General features: G+C 29.7%; 1 protein-coding gene across 4 annotated transcripts in view; it reads right to left on the bottom strand.

Moving 5' to 3' along the window:
- LOC142331569 (uncharacterized) overlaps positions 1–17580 on the bottom strand; it is a 31564-nt gene extending 13984 nt beyond the window's left edge. For 2 of the 4 annotated variants that reach the window (XR_012758044.1, XR_012758045.1), the window contains exons 1-5: positions 17442–17580; positions 16153–16393; positions 10762–10923; positions 9854–10141; positions 6049–6313 (exon numbers count right to left, since the gene is read on the bottom strand). Coding sequence is in view for 1 of the 4 variants with exons in the window: in XM_075377566.1 (XP_075233681.1) it covers positions 9854–10141; positions 10762–10923; positions 16153–16329 (627 nt within the window). In the remaining 3 variants the exon portion in view is untranslated. The remainder of the gene's footprint in view (positions 1–6048; positions 6314–9853; positions 10142–10761; positions 10924–16152; positions 16394–17441) is intronic. The other 2 variants (XR_012758046.1, XM_075377566.1) reach the window with 2 other exon arrangements.
- Between the last annotated feature and the right edge of the window lie 3907 nt (positions 17581–21487).

Genomic DNA, 21487 nt, shown 5'->3' with positions numbered 1-21487 from the left:
GCATTCATGGGACTCACAGAAGATTGGGAGTGTGTTCAGGCGGTCAACAAAGGCAATGACATTTTAAAAAAGGCAAAAATTATGTTTTCCTGATACTTCAAACTAAAATTAATAATACCTACTACATACAAAAAATTTTTCAATTGAAAATTTTGTATAGATACAACTAATATTTTTGAAAGCAATTTTAATAAAAATACTAATAAATATGATTAAATATCTGTTTTCACTGCTCTTATTTAAAATGTAAGTTTCAACTATGAAATTGCTGTTTTTAAGATGCAATTATTAACAGATACCAAGTTTAAAATTTTGGTGGCACTAGAAAATTTTTGATTATAAATGTGGATGGTGGGCGAAAAAATTTCAGAATCAATGATGACTGATCTCAATTCTACTAACATGCTTGGGTTTGAAATTTTACTGGTTAGAAGTAACCTTAGACAATTTTTAGACTTGCTTTTTAGAAATGAAATAATTTATCTAATAATGTCAGATACAAAAAAACAAGGGTTTTATTGTGAAATATTTAGCATCATCATACACCAGAATAAAAAAATGGAAATGCCTAACAACTGAGGAATTTATTTATAGGAATGCTCCTTCATATGGGTGGGAACAGTTCTAATGCCACATCTTTCTGTTTCCTGGAGTACTGACATTTTATATAATATGTCACTTTTCAGGAACTGAATGAGCTGTGACAAGTTTATTGCAAAATTGCAGTAATTAAATTTTGCTGAAACATCTACTCTAGGAACCAATACCAACTGACAGACTATACAAAGTATGACCATTATTAGACCTTTTCCATAAAACAATAAATAAAACAATTAACCCTGCACAAAATTTATGTGTTGCGGTACTTTGGAGAGGGAGATTACTTTTCCATATTTATATTAAAGCTAAGAGACATTGGTAAAAACATATATGCTTACAGAACCTTCTGGTTTGGTCTTAAGGTGTGCCATAGATACCACCGGAGCTTCTGATAAAGAAAATGGTGGCCCTGGCCACAAAGAAAATGTAGTATATAAGCTCATGGGGGGGGGGGGGGCACTGCATGATGGGAACTCGCGCTTTATGGACAACTATCACAAAAGTGTTTGTCTGATCCATGAGCTTTTAGAGGAAAATGTACTAAATAAATATTTTTAAATCAAACTGAAAAGGAAACCAGTCCAGTGTAGGTACTGAAAAATTAAATAAATGTGAAGCAGAAGCCTTATTTTCAGATGAGGCTTTGTGTTGAAGTGGAAATGTAAAGGGATGTTATTTTAATTTGGGAATGAAATTATCAATATTGGTAATAAATGAGGGGGGAAAACCCTTAAACCAGAGGCTGTGGTAAAACATAATTAGTTTATGGGAGGCATTGATCATCTAGAGCAGATGACAGCCTATTGAAAGAAAAACTCTTAAATGGTAAAAAAATGAATATTCTTATATGCCACCTGATTTTGATAAACAGCTACTTTTTGTTTTTAAAAACAAATCAAAATTATTCCTAAAAAAATGCTGTAATTCTTTAATTATATTACTAATCCTGTACATCATCGTCCAACTGTTCCTTCCAATGAAAAAGTACTGCTGTTCTCCAATATGTCCCAAGGTTTTCTACATAAAGAAGACAAAAGAGGGTGTCCCAGAAAAATGCAGTATATGTGCAGGTAAAAAGTCCCAAAAAAACAGTATATGCCAGTGTTTGGTTTGTAATGGTTACCAGGCTTGAATCTGAATAATTGTTTTGAAGACTAACATAAAAATACTGCGCATTTCAAAATGAATATCAGGATTTTAAAGTTATGTAATATTTATTAAGGTTTACTTGATAAATTATACATGAAATGAAAGAGCAACTCAAACCAGTTTTTCCTAGTGAGCAAAGTGCTCAATGTGAGCACCATTCATCACAGGCACATATCGACCCGATAGGAGAGTTCATCCCATACTTTAATCAGCGAGTTTGGAGTAATTTATGCAACAGCTGCAACAATCCTGTGTCTCAAGTCGGGTAGGTCAGCTGGTAACAGTGGCACATACACATGATCCTCTATAAATATCCAAAGAAAAAATCATACAGGGGTTAGATCAGGCGAACGTGGAGACCACATCAAACGAGCCTTATTATCTGGTCCCTGGTGACCAATCCAGCAATTGGGGAAAATTTCATTCAATTAATCACATACAGCATTATGCCAGTGAGGAGGCACACCATCTTGTTGCCAAATAAAGTTCTGTGTTTGTATTGCAGTTGAGGAAAGAGCCATAGTTGTAGCATACTTTCATTTCATTTCTGTTATTTCAATGTGTCATGAAATTAAATTTTTTTATATTTAATCATTTTTTTTACTACTAATGTATATGTATGTTGTTTATATGTTGCATTTATGTATTCAAGATTACACCATAAGAAGTCTAGATTTTTAAACAATATATGCAAATATTTCATTTAATAATAACATAACAAATGAAAATATTACGTTATGCAACTTTGTCCACGTCCTTGGTTAATTATTTCTACCCCTTGATTCATATAAAATATATTAATTTAAAATGAATTATGATAATTATACATGTCACTCACTAAGATTATAGACACCAATGTGTATGGACAATCACGATGCCCATTATTAAAAAATACAAAAAAAAATTAAAAGCAACAATGAAAAGAACTCTTATTTAATTTAAGGGTCTGGTAATGGAAAAATATTAAAGATTAAAAAAAATTAGTTATACAGTAATTTTCTTTTTTTTGGCCAGTATTGAATGTGGTGATTTATTTATTACACCTGACATCAAAGCTACTGTTTAAAATAATTATTGCTAACAGCAATACTTATTGTTACTAGAAAATTAGAAAGAATTTTTAAAAAAAATTAAAGAATGTTAAATTGCCATTCATTCAGTTTCTGTCTATCTGAAAAATTATTATTAAAAAATCAAAATGACAAAAACTGGCTTCAGTCATTAAAGCCAGGAGTTGCTTTGTGACCACATGGAATGCAAGCAACTTCTGAACATGACTAACCAGGCTCAATAATAAGCATATAGTGGTAGGCTTACTAGAAAAATTGAGAAGGAAATTTGTTTTCCTTTTTTTTGTTGCCAAAATTCAGTATACTGTTGCAGCACATCATCATACCAAGTTAAAAAAATTTATATTATATTTAAACCTACAAGTGACACTTTTAACCTGCTCACCATATAAGAAAGCTATATATTTTACACCACACTACCAAAGAAAATAACATTTAACTAGTTCTCTCGTACTTCAAGTGCTTCAAATTTAGGGCTTGTCATATCAATGAAAAGATTACATAACATAACAGATTATTATACTTCTTTCTGTCATGAAACAATGAAATTTTTTCATTCATATTATAAATAATATTTGAAATAGTTCACTAATGAATTTCATGATACAATTAACAAAGTAGGGGATTGAAATCAAAGCTCTTAAAATTAAAATTTAACAAAATTTAATGGCAATCAAAAAATGTAAAACTGAAACTGAACAAACTATGTTTTTATTTATGTTTGAAAATCTGACTGTCCATTTCTATGATTTTTTATCCTCAAACAAGTCTCAATCCCATGTTCCATATGACATTTACTGGATAATAATTCTAATGTGATTTAACTCTCATATTACTGAGCAGTTACATACATGGTTAAAGTGTCATATTCTATGAATTCTTTGTCAGAATACTGAAAATGTGGAAATCAATTGCAACAAGGAAGAGCAACCAAGGATTAAAATACCTCTAAGAATAAAAATACCAAAATTAGCCTTAGCCAAAATTTACAACAAATTAATTCTTGTTTCTTTTGAAGTTTTCAAAAAGATTAAAGCACACATCCTGATCCTGTAGGGGAAGACACCCACTATGTGATATTTCCAGCTGTCACACCACCTCCTCCATACCTAGAGCTGAGGGCTTTACCAGAGGTCATCTAACCTCGGCAGTTCACATATTAGTCTCACCTTTGCTAGTATGCCACCAATGTGAATTCCACAAGTGATACTCCCATCTATGTACTACTAACAAAGATGAACTCATAGTAACAAAACATCTCAAATATAGTCTTAAACAAGACTGAATTCCTAAACATAGAATGAAGGAACTGAAATCACCTACCCAAGCAGGTAGAAGTGAATTTGATGCACAACTCAAACCAACCAACAAGTGAAAAACAAAAGTGAAACATTAAACAAAACCACAATACAACTAACATAAAAACCAACAAATACAAAGTAACAAAGAAATGCGAAAACAGTAGAAACAAGGGAAGCCCAGTCAGGACTCTGCTTTTCTTTTGCAAGGTAAATCATAAATTCCTCAATTATTGACCATTCGACCTGGTAACTCCAATTCTGCTGTATATCCAGTGTCAGAATGTAGAGATGACAAATCACCTCTGTACACTTCTCATCATATTTTGTGCACTCATAGAACACATGAAAAGTGTCATCCAGAACCCTGCACTGCGAGCACAAACCTGCATCCAGCAGGCCGAATTGCACCAGCTTGCCCCTAAAAGCATTATGTCCTGAAAGAAACTGTGTAACATACTAATTCAGGGAAATTCAAGAGACACGCTGCAAGCATCTAATATCTGGGAAAAGATCATGCATATACCGCCCCCTTTCCGTCTCATCCTATCTTGCTTGCCATAAATCATATCCATGCTGCTTGATCTCCTGGATTTTTTCACAAGTTAACTTACCCAACTTCCTAGCAGCATAATACCTTTCTATTGCAAGAATATAGATTGGTTTCACACCTGCAATACCGAGATCACCTCATGAAATCATTTGGTAACACCCATAACCATGAGTTAACATAAGTCATTGGGCAAGAACATTAAGCCATTAAAGCACACAAATAAGATTTACAGTACCAGTATGTAGTCGAAAGAAAATGAATAGTAAGGGATGTTTGGGGGCTTCACATATTAAAAAAATGCAAGCTAAAATGAATGTAATATTTATATAAAAGCTAAAGCAATTTATCTGGTGTAGGAGTTTACTGAACCGCAATCCAGTCTAGGTCTCACAAAGATCTTTTAAAATTTAAATACACATCTTCAATCTACAACCTAAAAGCTTTTACTGGCTACATGTAACATAACAACACAATTTTTAACTCACAACTTTTGAGTTCTCCAAAGTGTTAAGTCCATATCATTGATTCAAATTAATCGTTAATTTAAATCAAAATATAATAAATAAAATTAATAAACAAACAGTTTATTTTCAATTATTTTTTTTGCATTTTATTTACAACAAAACATCTGCACATGAAGTGAATAAATGACAGGATTTTAAAGCACTTTCTACATTATTTACAATTATAACAAATAAGTTAACACTAACAGTCTTGTTGGATACCATATTCTAGTAAATGGTCTGGAAACTGCAGTTTACTAAACTGCAGAATTTTTATTGTTGAAGGATCCTGCTACAAAGCTTCAAAGCTCAACACAACACATTCCTACCAACATTTCAATTTTTTACCTTGTTTAAAATATCTTTTAGATACTGGCCAATTTTCAGTAAGCTCAATCTAACTAGCCATTTATTTGAGAAATCATAAGTTCATATTTTTTATTTATTTCAGTATTATGACTTCAGACTTCCAAAACATACATATTATGAAGAAAAATAAGATGAATGAAGTGGTAGGTAAAAAGATCCCAGACAAGCAAAGCAATCAGATCAAAATAAGGAAAAATTTTGAAAACTAAATGAGATCATTAATATGATACACCCTTTGATTCAATTATTCAGATTTGGTCATTAAAATTTATTTACTAATTAAAAAATAAAATATTATCACTAAATCGATGAAATCAGAATTATCAAAATACAATTCTTAATCATTATAAACTATGTAGAATATTACAAGCATACTGGAAAATTCACACCCTTCACATTTGTAAACCATTTAGTAGTTGTAGAAATACTATTTTAATCACCAAAGCATAATAAAACATTCTATTTAACACAATATTTTACAATTAAGAATAAAAAAAAACTTTAACCTTTAGAGCTAATGTTTCAGTGTTTTCATGAGAAGTTTGATTCATACTGGGGAGAAACAACTGGACTTTTGTGTAATTCAATCAATTCTTTTTCTTTTTCCAAAAGTAGAGTGTTTTTCTCAGATAGTTGAATTTTTAAAGCAGTCAGATGATTATTTCTTTCCTCTAATTTTGCATTAATCACAGCTAATTGCATTTGAAGATCACTGCATATTTTTTCAGAAGCTAATAGTTTAGTTGACTGCTGATTTAGAGACATATTAGCCTAGAGAAAAAATCATTCTTTACAACACAATACGTTATACAAAGAAGCAAGATCTTGTAAAGAAAGTGGTTAACATCATTACCAATGTATGTATGTATTTATATGTAAATAAATTATATATATTTTACATTATATATATATATATATTTTACATTATATATATATATATATTTTACATTATATATATATATATATATGAGGGCTATTCCGAAAGTAAGGAACGTTTCCCCCTGACGCCGCCAGGCGCACGCCAATCGCGTATATATTGGTGTGCTCGTGCTCGGCACCTCAGGGGGTGCGCATTGCTCCCTCCATATAGTTAGTGACCCGTTGTGGCGTATTCCTGCTAGCCTATGTAGCGTTAGCACCGAAAGGACTTCAGTGGACGTCCTCAGTCAGCGTCCAGCTGTGACAACGGGAACATCTCCGCACTGCCCGTTTTTTTAATATACAAATTTGAAATGTGTGCTGCAATAAAAAATCCCGCCAGTTGTGAGGTGCGATCTGTGATTAGTTTTTTGTTGGCAAAAAACTTAAAACCAATAGAAATTCATCGGGAACTGTGTGAAGTGTACGGGAACAACGTAATGAGTGAAAGTTCTGTCAGTAAGTGGTGAATCCAGTTTAAAAATGGCCGAACAAACATTCACGATAAAGAGAAGAGTGGACGTCCGAGCATTGTGACTGATGATCTGGTCTCCAAAGTTGACGAAAAGATTCGTGAAAACCGCCGTTTCACAATAACTGAGCTTTCTCTATGTTCCCCACAAGTTTCACGGACTTTATTGTTTGAAATTGTTTCACAGAAGCTAGGCTACCACAAATTTTGTGCAAGATGGGTGCGTCACTGAGTGGTTGAGATCACAGGCGGCAGAATTCTATGACACAGGAATTTCAAAGCTTGTCCACTGCTATGTTAAGTGCCTGAATTTGTATGGTGATTATGTTGAAAAGTAGTATTTTAGTCCCTCTTTCACATGTATATAATAAAAAGTTTTTCTTGTACTTGGTTTTTTTAAAATTCCAAAACGTTCCTTACTTTCTGAATAGCCTTGTGTATATATATATATATATAAAAACACGCACACATTTTAGTACAATAATCCTTATCACAAAATAAAAAAAATAAAAATATTTACTGTACTCTTAAAACTAATTTAATTTATATTTTAAAATACAAAAAGACATTATTAATTTAATCCTTAGAAAGTATTGGTAGTTAGGGTTAACAATAAAATTAGAAAAAACAAGTCTGTTCTGCATTGAAAATCAGCCAATAAGAGCTGGAAGCTCTTACTGTAAATACCTTCCTGACTGTGATCCTGTACATGACAATCCTTGACTTTTCAATTTTGTTCAACACCTGTGTTTCTAATTCAAGCGTGAAGACAAACCTCGGTCTATCATAAACATTTGCTTAGAGTTAAGAGGCTCATAGGTACCAATTTTATAAATTGTTGTCAATTTGAAGAACATTTTCAGGAAGGCCAATGATCCAAATAAGCTTTGTGATAAAGGTGGACCCTGTTTGGCAGAACTATCCACCATCTGTTTCTCCATACATCAATGCATATCAGCCATTTCACAATTTATGTACAAATTTGCCATTTCTCACAGAAAAGTAGCAATATCAAAATTTTAAAAAATAATCAAAATAATATACATTCACAATAATCTATCAATGTGTTGTTATTCTACATAAAAACTCTATGATCAACTGTTTTTTTAATTTTATAAATATTCTAAGACATATATATACAAAGAGTTAATATATTATATTGTATTATAAAACATAATTATTAAAGAGCTGATTGAAGTATATTTGACTTATATACAGTTGGTATTTTTACTTCCTTGTACGAAGTAAAGGAAGTATTGTGATCGTGAAAAATTTTGCTTTTCAGATTTCAATGGAAATATCCATTTTGACTAATTTCAGCATGACGTCTGAATGTACATATGTAATATCTCGCATAACTCAAAACTTATTAGCCGTAGGATGTCTGAAATTTTTGATGTAGTACTGCTGTAACTAGTTGTGTACCCCCCCCTTTTGATTGCTAATGTCTGGATCAAAAGTGTCTAAAAAAGCCCAAAGCCCAAAAAAATCAGGATTTTGGACTTTTTCTTAACTGCAATAATAAGCCCTCATTGAGAGCTTTTCAACGATGTATCATAAGTGATACTTATTTTCATTGGTTCCAGAGTTATAGCTAAACAAATTTCTAATTATTGAAATATTTGGATCTTACTAGGGGACGGCACATTGGTTTGAATCAGACTTCATCTCTTTTTTTTTTTTAATTTTTTTAAATTTAAATATATTGATTTATTAATAATTATTAACCTCTGATTATAAAAAAAAAAATTACACTAAATAATAATTCAATAATAATAATAAAAAAAAAGTATGAAAAAGTATCAGTTATTAATAAACAAAGTTTTTTGTACTATACATTTTTAAAAAAAGGTGTATGTAATGTAATAGGCATACAAGAAAGCCATGTGGTGGCCAGATAAAATTTTTTGATAACTTGGAGGGGATGATATCACTGATTTGCTGTAACAATTCATATATAATTGAATGGTATTGATTAATATAATTAAGCAGTAGATAAAAAATTAACTGACATGAAACTATTTTGCAAATTGATTATTTTCTAGCAAGATTTACTTACACTAACATTTTTCCATTATAATTCATCTGAAAAAGTTCAATTGAAAAAAAGGAGTCATTTTCTTCATACTGAAATACTTAAGATTGCTAATAAACAAGTACTTGCACTAGTAGTTTTTGAGTTGTCATGAAATGAAAGTTTAAGATAATTCATTAAAATAGCTCAATCAGTTTTAAATATTTAAAAATTGTTTTTTGAAATATAGAAAATGTATAAAATAGGCATTTATGAACCTAGATTTAGGGGAACATTTTTTGCTTTAATAATAGAAATACAGTACTGAAGTACTGGCTGACATTTTTATATATAAAACAGCTTTTGTATATATATATATATAAACATTTCCTTACAATTGGTCATGAAAAGTGACCATTTACTATTAAAATTAAAAAACAAATGACATTTGTGCCATGAAAGAAAGACTCTTTTAATAATATAGTCACAATCTATTCTTTAAAGATATTTCAAGATGAAAACAGTTGATGAAATCACAATAATATGAGTACATAAGAATTTGTAAGTTTTATTTACACAAAATTTATCCCATCAGCTAAAAAATTCTTGTCACACTGAAATCTGATATTATGCTTGTTGAATATCCATTGTAGTTGAATGAAATCAAAAATTTTCATGTTTAAAATCATTTAATTTTATAACCAGCAAATAGTATCAATAATTTCAATTTAGAAATAATACAGAAAATTAGATGTCATCTATATTCAGTCAATATCTAAAGCAGTATAAAGTTACATAAGTTTTCCTATTATTTAAAATGTTTCTTAAATTTAATGAATGTATACTTACTTATTCACACAATAATCATTCATTTAAAAAAAAATGAAGATAAAAAATAAAAACAAACCTGAGACAGCTGATCTTGAAGAGAAGCAATTATAGAAATCTGTTGTTCAATTCGTGCATCACTCTGAGGGCTAATTGGGTCTAGCTGTAATTTGGGGACTTCTACAGCTGTTGTTGGTGTATCGACTGAAGACTTTACTTCTTTAGGTGATTCAACAGGAGATTGGGAAACAGAAGTTGGTGGAATGGGTGTAGAAACAAGAGGTGGAGATGAAGGAGTTGAATGAATATCTCCTTGAGAAGTCTCAATATCCTGCGGCAGTTCAAAAAGTTTCTTGCACATTTCGAACTGAAATAATTATAATAATAATATCTAATGCAAATATTTACATTTGTAAATACTGGTAATGAAAACAAAGTTAAAAAAAAAATATCAAAATTCTCTTTCTTTAGATATTTATTTTGTAAGTCTACAACATTAAAAAGTTTTCTCTGCCAATGCAGTAACAAAAACAAACAAAAAATCTAAACATTATGTTAAGTGTTTCCTTGTAGATAATTTAACTCTTGCAAGTAAATAATATATAAAAAAGCAAAAAATAAATAAATAAATAACTAGAAGTAGTGGTGTTCTGCAACACTAACTTGTTAGGCTGCAGACTTTTATTTAATAAGGGATCATCTGTAACTGCTTAAAAAAATATTGCTGCTAGTTAATATATTTCAAATTAAGAATGAACTGCAAATTATAATCAGCAATAGACATTTTTGTTGCAATAATAAAAATAACACAAATAAACAACTTTGCTAATAAAAATTCATTTTTATAAGTTTTGAACTTTTAAATTTCATTTAGTTTTTTGTTTTATATAAATTAATAGTCAAAGGAAAAAAATTAATAGAAAAGAATTTCATTTTAACATGTGATATAATTCTTTAACATTACCATTCATTACGCATATATCGTACCTGTGTTTCCTCCCATTTAAGTAATTTTCTTTCCCATGATGTGTCCATTGAAATTAGTTCTTCCTGAATCTCCCTACACAATTTTTCTTGTCGTTCTGCTCGGCCTTCAGCATGTTTTACTCTATATTCTAATGCTTCTATTTCTATTCTCTGACTTAATTCCTAAGAAACAAACATGTTACTCTTTTCTAAAAAATGCTTTTATTATTATTTTTTTTATGAAAGTATAGTAAATCACAATAGAACAGTAAATAATTTTAAAAAAGAACATACATGAAAATGAAGGTTTTTGTTTAATTATCTAATGGGAGATAAAAAGCATCTGAAGATTAATTTATATATTGCTTAAGAATAATAATAATAATAGACTTCTTTAATTAATAACAATTTCTTTCTATTTAACTGTAAAATATGCTTTATATAAGTATAAATATGCTTATAAAAGTAACACAGAACAGTTTTGTTTTAATTTCTCATTAAACATCATTAAGTATAACATAAAAAGTAAATGAATTTCCTGAAATTCTTTGCATTTCTTTATGAGACACCTTGTACGCATAAATTCTTTTATATAATTTTTTGATATGCCATATACACAGTTTACCTTAAAAGCCATCTAAATTAAAATTATTTTTTTACAGTCCAAGTTTGTTTGACAAAATTTAAAAAAAAGTTTTTTAAGGATTTTCAATTATAACAAAATGGCTTGACGATTAAGGCACTTATTTATAAAATAGAATATATCATTTGCTTATATAAAATAATAAAGTTTATTGCTAAAATTCAGCAATTTTTAAGCTTTCTTGTCATAAATATAATAACCTGTAAAACCGAGTGCCAGTTCTAATTTCTGTGGTTTGATTTTTAGGCCCAGAAATTATCTGTTATCTCCTTCCTTTTGATTTTGGTCTCACACTCTGGTACAAATAATCCAAATCCAGTTAGAAAAAAGTAATATGAGAATAAATATAACTCTCAAAACAAAAAATACCAATCGATTACGCATATATAGACTAATCTTTATGTACATAGACATATATACACACAAACATGCACCTAAAATGTGTACAAATATATTCACTTATTATTCTAATACAATGTTTTTATTTACAAGTAATTTATTCACACATTAATAAAGTATAGACAAACACACATAACTTTTTAGCAGTTAACACAGAAAAATGAAATTTAATGAATTTCTTGAAATTACCTATTTTACAGTATCAGACTCCCACACTCCAAGCCAACACCAAGTGGGCAACTCAAAATTTTAAATGTATAGGATAGGATAGGACAGATAGTGAGACATCTGTCCTATCCTATATCATATTATATTCTATAATATATTATATATTATACTATATTGTATATATATATTTATATATACAGTTTACCACAAAATGGAGACCTGTGGCTATAAATGATCAGTTTTATCAAGCTCTTGTTGAACTGATCCTCACAAAAATTGAATCAAACTGCTTTTGAATTAGGAATATCTATCGAGAGAATGGGCTACATTATTAAAGTTCTTGTATTCCACAAAGTTTTTGCCACATGTGTACTGTGTATGCTGTCTGACGACATAAAAGCTAAGAGAGCTTGAATTTCTTGGAAACTCCTGAAATGTTTTGAAGAAGGTGAGGACTTCTTAAAGATCATTATAATTGATGATACTTGATTCCATAATTTGACCTTGAGGACAAAAAGCGGTTCATGAAATACTGCCACAAGAAACCATCCCAGCCAAAACTCAAGAAACTCAGAAATTCAAAACTCAAGCTTCTGCTGGGAAGATCTTTTTTTTTTTAATTCTGGACTTATTAAAAAATAATATGTTCAAGAAATCAGCAATCAGTTTTTATGTTTTGGAAAACAACAATAAATCCTGAATGTTATACTGAAACTTATACTGCATTAAATCAAATCAACACAGCAATTAAACGCCTGGATTTTTCATTACTGCTGTATTCATCCTGTAGTCAAATTCAGATTTCTATTGATTCAGACTCCTATTCAAAAACTAGTGTGATGATGTTAGTCTATTGAGGCATGTGGTGATTTTATAGAAAAACTATGCAGCTCTGAAAATAAAAAGATCAATGATGTTTCAAATGTTTCCTTTCTTATTCCATTAAATCATTTTTTCTTGCTCATTTTCTATTAAGTATAGAAAAAACCTCTCAGCTCATTCTGATATAAATATATATATATATTTATTTATAAGTAGATTCAAAACATTTTTGGAATTACTTTATTTTTCAAAAACTGAACATTATTTTTACCAATGTCTGAAAAGTTGCTAAAAACATTCCTGGCACCTACTATGTGGTATCATCCTCAACTGCTTCGTCACACTGGTCATTGGTGCTCTTTATCTTTTCTCCTTCAGAGCATTTTTCAAGCATCGAAACAAATAAAAATCAGCTTAAGATATGAGAATATGGTGGTTGTTCCAGAAATGCTACATTGTGTTACACCAGATAATGTTTGAAAAGCATGAGTCAATATCCTGGTGCATTGTAGTGGAAAATAATCCAATTCTTTGTTTCCCATTTTTCAGGATGCTTCCTTCTTACTAGATCCCATAAACTACAAAAGATACTGCTATATCTCCTTTTTCACTGTCTGCTCATTAGGAATGTATTCTTATGAATAGTACCCCATGAATCATAAAATACTTCAAAATAACTTTTTCTTTGTTGCTATCAAAATAGAATTTCTGTAACTGCAGACATGATGTTGATTTTTATTTGAAGTCTGGTGTCTTTCTGAGGATAGTGTAACACCATCTCTCATCTGCTCAGATAATGTTATGATCTTGCTCAGAGAATTTTAATTTTGATCAGCCATAGTGATGAGAACTCCTGCCAATATCATGGAAGTTTCTTTCTGATCAGCAGACAACACTTTTGGAACAATGTGTTTACAAACATGATACATGTTTAGTTCATTAATGAGAATATTGGGAATTTCTGGCTGATATCTCAACTGTTGATGATATTTCCTTGATAGTTCCACTTTTCAAGCAGCATTTTCAACATGAGTGATTCTAAATCATGTGATACTGATTTTTTTCCAATTTAAAATAATTTTGGTATGATACTTGTTTGTAAACAAGTATTTTTCGCCCAACCTCCTAATGAAAAACAAGTTATTTTGAAGTAAATACTTGACAGATGATAATGAGTGTAATGACAATAGATCATAAAATCAACATATAATGTGGTTTTTAAAAAAGTTTACAATGCTATTTTTAACTAAGAATACGACTGTATGGTATACAAGATTCATTGTCACATCTGATCCAGAATTTCTTGGTCACAGAATTCCTCTGGTTTGCCAAGCTTCTTACTAATCAGTCATGGATCTTTGAGATTTCTGGTTGTAATCCAGGCTGAAGATAGAACTGAAAGGGTTCCAATTTGATAGTGAAGAATTACATAATGATGAATTAGAATGGCAACAGTGCAGCTGATAAAGATTTCAAAAGAGGAATACGAAAAATGTTTCCAACTAGGTGAATTAAGTTTAGGGAGTCACAAGAGGACTACTTTAAAAGACTAGAATAGGAAGCCTTTTCATAGCCTACGGTCAGGTACTTCTTGAACATCTTTGAGGCTTGCATTTCTTGAAAAATTAAATGCAAGTACACTGATCTAGCACTTGTTATCAAAAATATATCAGTAACTAGCAAACCCAGCAATGCCACGCTAGTGCTAGATTTGAGTATATATATATATATATATATATATAGATTAAATCAACACAATTGAAAGTTTGATAAAACATTAACAAAATGAACATTACAAACATCACAAAATTAAAATTTTTCCAATTTTCCTCCCCCCTTTCCATTTTCTTTCCCTTCCTTTCTCCTTCTTCTATCCCCATTTCCCTTTTATCTTTTCCCCTTTCCATTTCCTTTTCCTGTTTTCCCCTTTTTTCTTTTTTCATTTTCCCCTTCTTCCCTTTTACCTCTTTCAATTTTTCCCTCTTTCCTTTTCTGATTTTTCCCTTTCTCCCTTTTTCCTTCCACGTAAACCAGTCCAATAGTTTTTTAGTCTATAGTGGACACACATATCGGAAACATTAAAATGAAATTGTAAAATATTTAGTATAGCGTGTGTTGCTTTTACATCCAACAGGTAGTGCTGTTTTTCAAAAAAAGCATGTTTTTACCAGTCACAAGTGTGATATTTTAGGAATATAAAGAGTAGGTATATAAAAACACGTACATATTCGAATACAACATTATGTCAAAATTTCAAAGCAATCAGTGAAGAACTTTTGGAGATTTAGGATTTTGATTAAACGAACATTTATATTTTTATTTATACAGATAATATGATTGATATTTAAATAACTAATAGAATAAGTTCCTATCTTCTAAGAACAATTTGACTGATGGAATGCTCTGAATTCAAATGAGCAATACTTATATGAATAATCGTAATAGGTGCTAATTCTTATATACACCAACTCTCTGATGTTCAGATAAACATACCTACTGTTTCAACTGTAAAACGGTATATCATTTAATTTACTTTTTTTACTTTATGACATTACATTATAAAAAAAATTACTTATATGTACACACAAAGTAAATCTTCTTATAAATTTCAACCAAATATTAAACTTCCAATATCAAATAATGTAAAATAAATAAAAATAGTTGTACAAAAATATTACAATAATAATCTAACTTATTTACAGATATTAATTATTAAATTGGAGTTAAAATTATTTTATCCAATACTAAGGTAAAACCATGAAAATCCATGTTACTGGGTTTTAAAAGCAGTTCCTAACATTTTCATCACTGGCTCGTTAACTGCACTTGTGTAGAATATGCTTTCACTAAGTAAAGAAAAGTTAAGAAAAGTTTTAAAATAATTAGTTCTATTGCAGAATTGTTTTGTTAGTATTAAAACATAATTTTTTATATAACAACTAGAAATAAAAATAAAATTTATATTTAAGGTTTATTGTATAACCAAATTCCTCTGATTACCAAATATTTGTTGTAATAAACGTCCATACTTTAATAAGCATTCATTAACTAAATGTTCTACAAAATGTTTCTGATGAAGTTAAACTGAATATGGAAAATGTTTATTATTATATTTTCATAACTTCTAGTTATATTATAACACTCAAAGTCATTTATTTTCTTTTCTTAGCCAAAGTTCATAAACGTATCATAAGTATCATATACTTATACGTACCATATATATATATATATATATATATATATATATATTTAATTAATAATATCATATATAAACTTTAATGAATACACGCACAATGAGTTTAATCAACAATTAAATACTGAATCAATGTAATTTACAAACAAATTTACAAATACACAATATTGAATTAGTTGAAACATACCTGTAACCTACAGTTGTAAGGAATTTTCTTTTTAGATTCGTCATCAACATCATCGTTGTCTCTTATTTGCGCTCTGACTAATTCTTTTGAAGTTAAAACATACTTTTCAAACAATGAGTCTTTAAGCTTTTGGCACTCTTGTTGAAGATGTATTATAACATTTCCCATTGTGTCCATAGTTACCAGAGGTATACTACTAAGATAACGGCGATGTAAATCATGTATGACATCAGTTAATAATCTGGAAAAAATTCAAGTAAATTAATAACAAAATAAATCCATTTAAATACACACCTGATTCTTAGAAAAATACAAACCTGAGGCTAGTGTATGTGGGATATGGAAATGGAATTTTGTAGCGTATGAAAAATGTCATGCCTAACTGGGATTTGAACCTGGGGGACCAAGATGCTCTACTCTGCCACAGAGAGTGGCAATTTTTATCATATATTTGTATAAACACATATACAAAAATACAATAATAAAACACAAGCTAGTTTAGCTTGCTGTTTTATAACTGTGTCATTTGATGCTGTTTCATCCTGATAAACCATAGACAACTCTCTAGTTAATCGACCTGCAATATATATATATATATATATATGTATAACTCTAACTGCAATATAAAAAAAAAAGATTTAAACCAAGAAAACTGGATCCTTAACTAAAATAACATAATCTCTAACAAAAATTGTACACAATTCAATAAATTTTTTCATATAATACGAAATTAAGTAAATATTAAGTGTCATACAGTCTCATAATGAATTTAATGAAATACATGCTTTTGTTGCATTCACTGAAGACAGGTTTTGGAATCAGAATTGGTACTTTTAACAAGTTTTTGCATTTGATCACTAAAACAAAAAGAAAACATTGAATTGTGATTTTGTTTCAAAAAGATATTAGATGACCTACCAGGTCATGTACACTGTTTCCTGTACATGACTTACAGAAAATCATAAAACACTATGGTATTCTTAATTCCAAAATTAGCAAAACTAAACATCATTGCAAATAACCAGAAAAAATGAATGAAAAAAGCAATAAGATGAAATATATCCATTAATTTAAAATTTGATCTGGTGAAAATGAATATTCTCACTGCTAACAGTCATAGATTATAAGAATTGTTGATTTATTTTCAATTTAATAACAGATAAGCGTTTTCTTACAGATTATCATTGTTAAAACACAGTAATCAATTACAGCAGACTACAGAAAAATAAAATAAAAATAGTAGGAGATAATTTAAAAATTCCCAAAAAAATCATATTGTAAATACTTGCCTATGGTAGCTTTGTCATCGCTTACAGCACTTAACTCTAGAATCTGACGCTGAAGTGCATCATGTTGAAAATCATGTGCTTTTCGTATGCCTTCTAAAGCTTTCACCTGTTGTAGTGCAATTTCTACTTCTTCCAAAAGTTTATACTTTTCAGCTTTCAGTTCAGCCTGTAATAAATCCAGCAGCTGCAGTTCAAGTAACATTTCTGAAGATGTGAATGCTAGACTATATTATAAACTAATCAGTATAGCATATTATACAGTATAACATGAATATATTTTAACAATGCACTCATCAATAAAATAAATATTAACAATTAATATACACAGTATGTCTGAAATCAAAATACAAATACAGATTTAAAGATAAACGAATTTACTCACATCAGCCCTCTAGATAGAACCCTTCTATAGTTATACACTTGTTGCAGTACCAGTAGAGCCTGTCAAATGCTCTGGAGAAATCACTTTGTGGGATTGCCTTCAACTGCTCAGTGCAAGCCTTTTGGGTGGCCGGAATGTCATCGAAAAAGGGGCCTTTCATCTTCAATTTGAGTTTCAGGAGTAAAAAATAGTCTGCTGGAGCCAAGTTGGGTTGGATAAGATGGTATTTTGGTTTGTGACGAAATAATGTGTTAAAACTGTTGCCATGTGTGCTAAGACATTGTTGTGCAAGAGAGTCCAACTGCCTGGATCCCAGTACTCGGGCTGCATTTGACAAATGTGACACATCAGGCATTTTATTACTTCCAAATTGAATTTAGAATTCATGGTTTGACCAGTTGGGATAGTTTGACCCGTTGTGCATGCACTTTTGCAACATTTTCATCATGAACAGCTGTTGACGGCCTCCCACTTCATTCATCATCATCCAACGACTATCTACCATCTTTAAACCGCTTCCAGTAAGTGTATGTTGTAGTACAAGATGTGGCTTAATCACCGAATGCTTACTGTAACATAGAATAAGATTCAACCAAAGATTTTTGAGGTCGAACACAAAATTTTACTGCACTTCCCTGTTCAATGTCACAGTCAATATAATTTGAGACTGGAGTGATGAAACGTGATTAAATGTTGTACACACACTTGACATCGTACTACATAGTTCCTTGGTTGTCCAAGAGATGCCGCTACGTGTATTGACTACAGAAATTTAGTTTGAAAACTTTTCAGACAAACTGTGTATACTTGTTTACCAAAAAATAAAATTAAAAAAGGCTTCATATCTGAAATCATAATCTTAACAGCCAATGTATAATAAAATTTCACCTTCAAATTAACATAAACAGAATCTAAAGTGAGACACCTGTTACATTTTCAACAAGATAAACTGAGGTAAATAAATACCTCAAACAACTAATACGCAATGAATATTGTGTTAGATATTCTACTTTCAAAAGCAATGCAGTATAATGAGAGCAGTAATTGGCAATTTAACTGCTTCAGGAAATTTGTTTACTTGAATCTTTTCTCAATTATAAAATAAAAATTCTGTACTGAAAAAAGTTGATTTCACCATAAGTAAATCTATCTCTAAATAAGATTAAATGCTTAATTGTTAGTAAACAACAAAATAGCAGTATTTTACTTTACTAACCAGGTATTTTTCAGTAGATAACAGATTTGTTTTTAATTGTGAATACTGATCATGAGAGACACTATTTACAAGTTGATTACGAAGCTCTGCTTCCAGGAGTTGAGCTGAAAGGTTATGTTGTACCATAGCAGCATTATCAGTTTCTAGTTGCTTGCATCTAGCCTCTAATTCTGTGACCTGTTCTGTAACAGAAAAAGTAACCTAAGAATAAAATTACTAACTGACATAACTTTATCTGAACACTTACAAATTATTAGCAATCACATTTATAGAGAATGAGACAAGTTATTAACAAATCTTATGCAGCTAATATACAAATAAATCTTATATAGTACAAACCTAATATAATTAAAATGAGAAAGATTGTTCTGTAGAAAATTTATGTGAATGAAAGTAAAAAAAATATATAGCTTTAACAAAGTTTTGAACTTTTATTTATTGTGTGTTAAATGAATTAATTTTTTTCTATAAAAAAAAAAGCCAATAATAAAAACTACTCATAAAAACATCACATGCAGCTTCATAATGCTGAGAGATTCTCCACTGATGTTCATGAAAGAGGCAAATCATTCTGTAATTAATAACTTTCATGTAGAATTAAATGTACAAGCGTTGCAAATTAACTTCCAACTGTCTAAGCAACCGAAATCAAATTTTGTGTATTTTGCACTGCTCTACAAAAACTTCATTGATTCCAGGCTATATAGCCAAATTAACAAAAATAAAAATGTTTTATTCATTTTTTAAAATGTACTCTACGCTTCCAGGAGAAGTAAACACCTAAGGTAACAAACTTTGGGCTCCGTGCCTCCCAGGCCTTCTAGTTGCCTTCAATTAATTAAATTAAAAATATTAAATTTCAAAAATACATTCTTTCTTTAAATACAAGTAAAAAACTCAATAATGAAGTAAAAAATTTCATTTCAGACATACTTTCCTTCTACCAGACATCTAATTCTCTTAAATTACAAAAAAATTAAAATATTTTAAACATTCTTCCCAAACCACTCATGTTCAAGAGTAAAAAATTCTTAGAATTACAATTTGGCCATGAACTTCTAGCTTCTTTCAATTAACAAAAAAAGATTTCTACTATTAAAACAATTATTTTTTAAAAATTGAAGGCCGTAAAATCTTATGCGCTCTAAATATTTTGAACCAGGCATTTTTCATTCCCTATCCTTCTTAATATTCAACAATTTGAAATATTACAATGTATAAGCCTTCTAACTCATTCTATCCTTTATAGTCAATTAAAAGATTAAGTAGTATTACAGCACTGTAAAGCCTAACAATGAGTAGGAATAGGAACAAATAAATGAAAAGAAAAACACTGGTTAGCGTAACATAAATGAGAAATAATGAACAAACTGCAACAGTTATAGTTTGATTATCTACTGAAAAAAATTGTACCTAAATAATTGAAATTCTATGACGTACTAATTTTCTTCTTTTGGTTTTATGTTATTAAAATAAAAAAATACACAAATGAATGCTGTGTGATATGTAGAAAAATAAACTTACAAATATAATATATATAATATGAGTATATATAATATTAATATACTATTATTTTATTGAAATTAATCTTTTTAAGATTCATCTTATATATTATAAATTAAGATTCAAATGATATATTTTAAATTCTACTAACAAACCACTTAGTATAAACAATTGTGATAAGGCACCTCAGTCATAATTGAATCCATATTATTAAATTGAACATTAAAATAAAAATACTAATAATATTAAAATGTTACAATATGCTGCATTATTAATATAAAACCACATGATGTAATGTTTGTTACAGCACTGTGACTGTGCTGTACCATGTGCACAAACCATGATTTTATTTTAATGATGCAGCAATAATATCAATATTAATAATATTATTAATATATCAATATTTTTAATATATTTATTTTAATGTGTAATTTAATAAAAAGAATTCAATCACGATTGAGGATTCAATCTATTAAACTAAAGAAAAATGAATACCAAAATGTAGTTTTTTAACACTTTTATAATAAATAGCTATACAAAAATTGGTAAATGGATTAGTGGTGACATGTTTCCCAACACTCCCTTCTTGAATGCCTAATGACACTGAACTAACTGTTCTTCAGCAATATTTCAAAGGAAACGGTAGATAATGATAAACTAAAATAAACATGTTATCTTATTCTCTTTTAAATTTTTATTTGGCGAGAAGCTGGATATGGACTGGGAATGATGAATCCCTTCTGTTCGGAAGATTAGAACTGTTTATGAGTTTGCTCTGCTGAGGTCTAATGCTGCACATTACTGCCTATCCAGCCACTTTGACTCTGGCTAATAATGGAACATTCATTGGGTGCAAAAGAAAAGTACTGAAAGAAATACAAAGGGATCAAATAGGATCTCCACAAGTGGAGGAAGAACAAAAAGAAAACATCCACCTTGTTTACC

The sequence above is a fragment of the Lycorma delicatula genome, chromosome 10 (genome assembly GCF_047948215.1).
Source record: "Lycorma delicatula isolate Av1 chromosome 10, ASM4794821v1, whole genome shotgun sequence".
In the NCBI taxonomy this organism is placed as follows: domain Eukaryota; kingdom Metazoa; phylum Arthropoda; class Insecta; order Hemiptera; family Fulgoridae; genus Lycorma; species Lycorma delicatula.
The sequence above is the reverse complement of the archived record's forward strand: the minus strand, read 5'-3'. Positions and strand labels throughout refer to the sequence as shown.